Here is a 7,351-nt window from a genome sequence, read left to right as displayed (position 1 = left end):
AAAAAAAAAAAAGTGGGAACAGAAGTCAGTGAGCATGAGGATGGCTTGGAAGAGCTAGGGGTTAAACCAAATACAGCTGCCTGCTAGGAAATGGAGTATTCCTCTTGAGGCCTCTCTTGACAGTTTTGACAGGTTTATAAGCAGGCCAATATAGTTTGGAATAGCAAAATTATCTTCCTAACCCCTGTAGTGATTGGCTTACCCAGACTGTCTAGACAGCACAAATATGTCTGCACTAAGTCAGTGATCCTCCTCTCACCTGTAGCACAGCAGCTGTTTTTCCTATAGATGACTATTTTATTTTGTTGATGACTAATGCATAAAGCTGCTTCCTCAGTCACTCAGCATTCAAATACACCATTCATATCACTATTTGACTTTTAATTTGCAACCACAGATGCAGCTTTTTAGGGAAAGGAAGGTCAGACAGAGACCATATCCATCACTGGATATTAGGTTTTTAGTTTCTTAGAGCAAAGGCCAAGTCTTCTTCTGAAGTAGTGCCAGCACTAAGAATAGCATTTTTGTATTCACCATGTCTTCCTTTCAGCACTCTTCTCTGCTTTTTTTTTTTTTTTTTTCCATTGACAGACATCATTTTATTCAGGAAAAGGCTATATCCACAAGTGTGTGCATGTTTGTTATTTCTCATAACTTCTCTTTTTGAGCTAATGGGTGTAATAGCTGCTTGAGTGATGTCACACTGAGGCTCAGGCTTTCCATTCAGTCATTGGCAGGCTTGTAAAGAACACATGGCTGCAGCTGCTTTGGGTGGAAGCAGTGATACAACTCCTCAACGCTTCTCTCCATTCTGTCCCCTCTCCTCACCCTCTGGTTGGCTGACCTAAAGATTTCCCTGCAAATCCATCTTGACAGACTGTAAAGTCTTAGCTCTGTTCTTGAGAACTGGAAGTGAGTTGCAGGTCTATCAAGGAGCTCAATCAGTGACAATAAACCTGGCTCTTACTGTGGAATCAACAGCTTTCTCACCTTTCTGACATAAATGGAGTTGGGCAGAAGGCCCAATTAAGAACCTTACCATGCTGTTAAACACAGAAAGTGAAGTCAAAATTTTGCAGCATTTGCAGAAATAAGCACTGTTGGCCAAGCCAACCCTTCAACAAATCATGAGCAGCCTCATAAAGGTCCTTTGCAGCCTCTGCCGGACATGATGTAAGCGTTGAGTGGCCTGTGCAGCCCCTACTGGCTCCCCTCCTGCCTGCTCTGGAAACTGCACACATCCACAGGGCACACTGCCCGCCTCCCTCCCAAGGGTCTGCCCTGCTGCACTGCCCTTCAGGTTCCAGCATCAGTACTTACTATGGTTTCTTCAGACCTGCCCGGAGTATGCTGCCGCTGAACCGTTGTGTGTCATAGGAATGCTACAGTTAAATGCAAAATAGGCAACATGTGGAAAATACGAGACAGGGACAGACACAAATATGACTGTAGAGGGGAGCCTAAGCGCATTGGTCACCTCCATTAGAATTATATTCATGTTTCTCTGAACTAGAGCCAGATTGTTAATTATTATAGAACCCATCCACTTTCATATGCTATGAACTATATACAGACAAGTAGCAAATTGCTATGAAAACAGTGCTCCTAAGGAGCCAAAAAAAAAAGCATCAGTGAAAAAAGCTGTGCAGAGCAACCACTGAGAAGCATCTTAGAAAAAGCCAAAGCAATTTAGCACATTTCTATAGATAGAACTTGGTTATTTTTTGCTAATCTAAAATTTGGTTTGGACTTGATGATCCTTCTGGGTCCCTTCCAACTCAGGATATTCTGTGATTCAGAACTATATGAAAAGAATGAAATATCTTTATACATAGCAGAAGTGTCTAGATGTATTTCTTGTACAATGATGCTTGGAGGATATGTGTATGGCATTAGATTTTGGGCATTAGATTAGTTTTGTGCATTGAAATTCATCTTACACTACAACCTGTTTCTCAGTCACCCTTCAGAAACCCCTTGTGAGTTTTCCAAAGAAATCTTCTCTTCCTTCTCCACTCTATATTACATATTACACATTACAATATATTGCACATATATTACAAAGCACTGTTCTAAAAATGGTTTATCTCCTGATTAAGTCTTTTGGTTTTATCCTCATAGTTTCTATAGGGACATTCTTAACAGGGGAAAATAGCAGTGCAACTTGATGCTGAAGGTTATTTTCTGTCCTATTATTTCACTTGACTTTTCAAATTTAGTGTACCATACATAACTCCCCCTCCCTCACCTACCCCTCCAAAAAAAAAAACAAAACCACAACAAACCAATTTGAAGAGGAGGAAGGTACAGCCTGTCACTTAGTGTGTTGGTTTTTTATTTTATTTTATCATGAAGCTACCACCACTTGTAAACAGCAGGCAAAAACAATAAAAAGCCCATCTAAATTCACAAGAATTGCCGCCTGCAATACTTGAAAGAGAAGATTAATAATCCCCTTTCATTCATTAGTTCTATCCACACAAACTTAAGTAATTTTAAAATTGAAACAGTTTGAAAAGCTCCTGTTGGTCCTCATTGCACCAAGGCCCAAGCTGAGGTTACCTTTGCTTCGCAGCAGCAAATGATAATTTGCACTCTAAAAAGCATTGTATGCATTTTGTAGCTGTGTGTATGGCTGTGGGTCAGCTGTGGCATGGAAAGTACTGACAGCTGAATCTCTAGTCTTAACAGGCACAGGAAAAAATATAATTTCTGGCCACTTGAAATTCAGGTGCATTAGTGAGACTTCTGTCCTTTTCTTTTTGTTTTGACCAAAGCCCAGAGATGATTGTTTACTGAACTACTATCATGGTCTCCTCCAGCTGTCCTGATGAGTATTCGGAGTACTTGCAGCCCCCACAGTACGCACTTTTGCATAACCCTTGCTCAGAAGAAAACTATCCTGTTCACAGAGCAGTCTCTACACTATTACAGAGACAAGTGATACATTTCATTAAAATACCATTTTGTGCAGCAGAACTCCTGATCCTAGCTACTTTTATATTCCCCTTTCAATATCACTAGTAATATCTGTGGTTATTAACACTGGGGCTTTCCAAGTGACTTGGTGAAGTTAAGGAAAACAGACCTTAATATTTTTTCCCCCAGTGTTATTTCTGTACAATTCCACTTGGCCAATTGTGTTGAATCACAACTCACCCAGTACTCTATTTTACACAATACTCACTTAAAAATTAAAAAACAAAACAAAAAAAAAAAAAAAAAAAACCTTAAAAAGGATCAAAAGGAAGGGCAGATTCAGTCCTTGATCCACACTTAAGTTCAATGCCTTTTCAATTAAACTGGCTTAACATTTGAAGAATTTGAAGATGAGATATAATGTTTGACCTTGCAAGGAGCCAAGGGCTGCGCACTCAACCTAACAAGTTACTTCCACAGAGCATGTAGATTTGGAACCTGAGAACCAAGCACTTTTCAGGTTTTATCTGGTAGTCTGCGGCAAAAACAAAGTATCCTCAGCTTGCTTGCTTTCCTCTGATGCAGATTTTGGGTATTAAAGAACAAGGATCCATATAATGATTGATAAATGAATACACTTTTACAAACATGACCACTATCTCTGCCTTCTCTTTTTACACTGGTGTTAGGTAGGAGAGTGCTACAGAATTTATTTATTGTGAGCTTGCAGTGGTATCCTTCATTGCAAAAATGATGTACCTGTCTCTAAACAACGCGTAGTAGCTCAAACAAATATTAGCTCTTCAAACAGCAGCTCATTGGAAGCAACTGTGGTTATCTCAATTGCTTATATCAGTCATCAGAGCAAAGTTTTTGTGTTTGCTTCTTTTTTAATTGCTGTTCCCTACAGTTCAAAGAATAGGTTCCATTCAGAGCTTCTTATCACACCAAGGCAACTCCACCAACAGATTAACCAATTTATTTGGGCATCTAATTCCCATCTTATTACTTTTAAAACTCTTTGAAAATTGTCTTTGATAATTAATCCTACTTGCTTTGACACCTGATAGAAGGGTATGCCTTGTTACTATGACCCAATGATAAAGCTTTACCAGGCTCATGAGATTAGGCTCTGGGTGCAGCTAGCCAGTTTAAACAGGTTTATAATGATGCTCTTCACCTGCAACTGACCTTCTTCCCATGTTTTTTTTGTTGTTGTTGTTGTTTTTTTCCCCTAGATCTCTGACTGAGCCCCTTAGACAGCACACAATCTAACGTCAATGAAAGCTGGAAGGACCAACTCTTAATCCTTAGCAACTACATTACAAACTGAAGTCAGCTGTCAGACATGAAATTGCCCCAGCCAAGAATCTGTAGTGCTTTTCTCTTCACGTACCAAGTATCACACAAGACAGGAAGACAAACACAGAGGAGCCAATGAAGCAAAATATTAGCTAAGCTCTTAGGCTGGGCAAGAGCCTGAACATGGTAAGACCCCCCCCTTGCTTCCCCACTGCAAGGTTCCCACAGCTGTTTGACATCTTTGTACAGTGCTCCTGCCAAACAGGTGTCCTCGCATCCCTGAGGGCTTCTAACAAATGACTATTTGCATTCAGTTTCTGAAAGGGAAACTGTTTCCATTACGAGTATAATGGCTCTCTATCCAAGTATCAGATTCTGGGATCCCAAAGCTTGTGTGTTTTTATAACCTTATTCTTGACATAGCCTGCCCACTTCTAGTGAGTTGGTCAGGTCAACCATTTCTTTGTACCTGCCCCCTTCCCCCACCATGTTTTACAAGCTGGCAAATACACCTTCAGTGATGCAGGTGCCCCTTACAGGGAATACAGTAGCTTTTAGGTTTAGAGGCTTGAACCCAGATATGCTTAAAGTTTTAAGTTCAGAAGAGCCACTACAAAAACAAACAAAAAAAAACAACAAAAAAAAACAACAAAAAAAACACCTTGCATAAGGAAGGGATGTGTGCACGTGCATAATTCAAACACTGTCAACACTTCTTCCTTTGATCCTACATTAGTCATTCTGCAACTCCTACATTAGTCATTCTGCAAATCAATATGGTACTGAACAGAACTATTATGGTGCAATAGTTTATATAAAACAAATAAATATAACAATTTGACTATTCTAAGCTGAGGCTTCTGAAGGTTAACTGCACACTGCAACAGATTTTTAGATAATCTGGTATTCAGATTACACGTAATCAGAATATTTACAACTTTCTGATACATTCCTCACATATGAGAAAGCCAGCTTGAGCTGCACTTCAGACTGAACCTCCTGTCAAGAGTTTTTCTAATTCATTTTCAGGAAGGTTGTACATTTAATGTATCAGCATGTCACTACCTGACAGTTTTGACATTTTCCAGAGACACTGACATACCTTTGTAAGGTACAGCACAAGCACCCACACTTGAGGCAAGGCTCACTGAAGTCATTCAGCAAAAGAGCCTTGCAGGTGCTGACAGGTGAAGGATATGACTGTCTTACCTACAGAGACCAGACTAGCAGAATTCAATAGAAAGAACAGATTCCTGAACACTGACCCCTATTCTAACACTGATGCAACCCTGCCACTCAGGTACTTCACTTAATAAATTGTTTGTAGATATGAGTCTGCTCCTGTGTGAACAGACTTCAGTTTTGTTATCCCATTATAAAACTGAATGAGTGGCTGTGCAAGCAACACTTCACAGGCCTTGAGCCCAGAATCCAGAATTATTATAGGACCTTTTCCCAGAAAGTGCTCTCCCAGATTAAAACTGACATTCAACCTAGTACTTAAAAGCTTCTTTATTTTATTCTTAAGCAACACCTTAAAAAGCAGTTACATCACAAGACTGGTATTGCAAAAAGAAGTGGAGGTGCAGTTCCAAAAAAACAAAACAAACCCCATAGTGCCTTCCAAGTATAAAAATATACATCTAAATTATTATCCATGGAAAAGTGTACCACCATCTCTGCCTTGGGCTGGTCCTGCCAGCTTTTGGGTCATAACTCCCCAGCACAGAACTCAAGAGCTCACATTGGAGGGAGCATCTCCGAGTTTCACGTCACAGGCATGATTCATAGCACAGTGGCTTAGCCGCAGCACATAGACCCCAGCATTAGGTTTTATGGTGGCATTCCATAGTTTTCCCTAGGGTGAGTAAGCAGCATCCAAACATCTCCTGGGAAGCATACGTCATGTACACAAAGCCATCTTCATCTTTGTAGTCCCTGTACACCTCTGCCATGGTCAAAGACATACTGGCTAGGCTTTTGTTGTTCACCAGCAGGTAAAAAGCTTGCGTAGCAGTCAGAGCCATCCTGCTTCTGATTGAAGAGGGAAAAGGAAATAAAGGACCAAGCATTAGCAAATTTAAGGTTTCAACCTTACTCTATAAAATATATTCTATATATATAAAATATAGTTGCAGCATTTCTTGCACATAGTTTATGCATGAAGTCATTGCTTAGTTTAACATATCAGAAAGTTAACTGTACTCGGAAACAGGAGGCTTGCTCTAGGGAAAGGCTTAAACTGCAGGACTATACCTGCTACTGAGCCTGAGCTTGGGGATGCCCATTCCCAAGAAGTGCTGAGTACAGCTATAATAGGGAACTTCAGCACAGACTGTTATAATTAAAGTCTGCCTGCCCTCAGAAGAGTCTCATTCTGAGACTTACACGAAGACTGGCCTGCAAGAGACAAAAGTATCTTTTACATAAGTTAATAACTAGAAAGATGGCTTCCACACACTTTCTGTCATCAGAAAGCCTTGCAATTCTCCAACACTCCAGCACAGAATGCCACCCTTTTGGGAGACCTCTTTGCCAGCATATTTGTATAGAACACCTGGGATGGAGCTGCCACAAGTCTGGGTAACCTGTAGGTGCAACAGGAGCAGGGCAGCAACAGCCAGAAGCAGAGCACAGCCCAGAACTACCTTCAGCAGGCAGAAGGGGAGCGGAGCAGCAGCCTCGCGCCGCCCTTATCCACCAGCGAGGGGGAAGAGGGACCGCGGAGCCCCGAGCTCTTTCCCTCGGGCTCACCCGCCCCAGCGCCCGCAGCCCCGTGCCCGGCGCGGGCGGTACCGAGAAGCGGCAGCGCACGGCCTCTACCTGATGATGGTGATGAACTGCGTCATGGTCAGCTCCTCGGGGACGAGAAACTTGGTTTTGTCCAACAGGGGAAGGTATTTCTCCTTCTGGTATCTTTCAACGATTACCTGTTTAAATAAGAGTTACTTAGAAGCCCCAGCGACGTTCTGTTCCCCTCCTTCCAAAATACTCAAGGCAGAAGCCAGGAGCCTCCGCCCGCAGAGCAGCGAATTACCGGGATCTTTGTGGGGAACTTGGCCCTGATTCCGGCCACCTCCTCCCGCCGGGTGGCTGCGCGGGAGAGAGCACAAGCGTTACGCGCGCGCCG

The 7,351-nt window shown here is 41.9% G+C and overlaps 1 protein-coding gene across 1 annotated transcript; it reads right to left on the bottom strand.

Annotated features, from left to right (window-relative positions):
• Positions 1–5,715: 5,715 nt before the first annotated feature.
• MAP1LC3C (microtubule associated protein 1 light chain 3 gamma) lies at positions 5,716–7,345 on the bottom strand (the record flags this gene model as incomplete). The annotated part of the gene is made up of 3 exons (XM_010706830.3): positions 5,716–6,255; positions 7,045–7,151; positions 7,259–7,345. Coding segments are annotated over 3 exons (402 nt in total), but the record flags the coding sequence as incomplete, so codon positions are not given.
• Positions 7,346–7,351: the final 6 nt, after the last annotated feature.

The sequence above is a fragment of the Meleagris gallopavo genome, chromosome 2, assembly GCF_000146605.3.
Source record: "Meleagris gallopavo isolate NT-WF06-2002-E0010 breed Aviagen turkey brand Nicholas breeding stock chromosome 2, Turkey_5.1, whole genome shotgun sequence".
Taxonomy (NCBI): Eukaryota; Metazoa; Chordata; class Aves; order Galliformes; family Phasianidae; genus Meleagris; species Meleagris gallopavo.
This window is presented reverse-complemented; position numbering and strand designations above follow the sequence as displayed.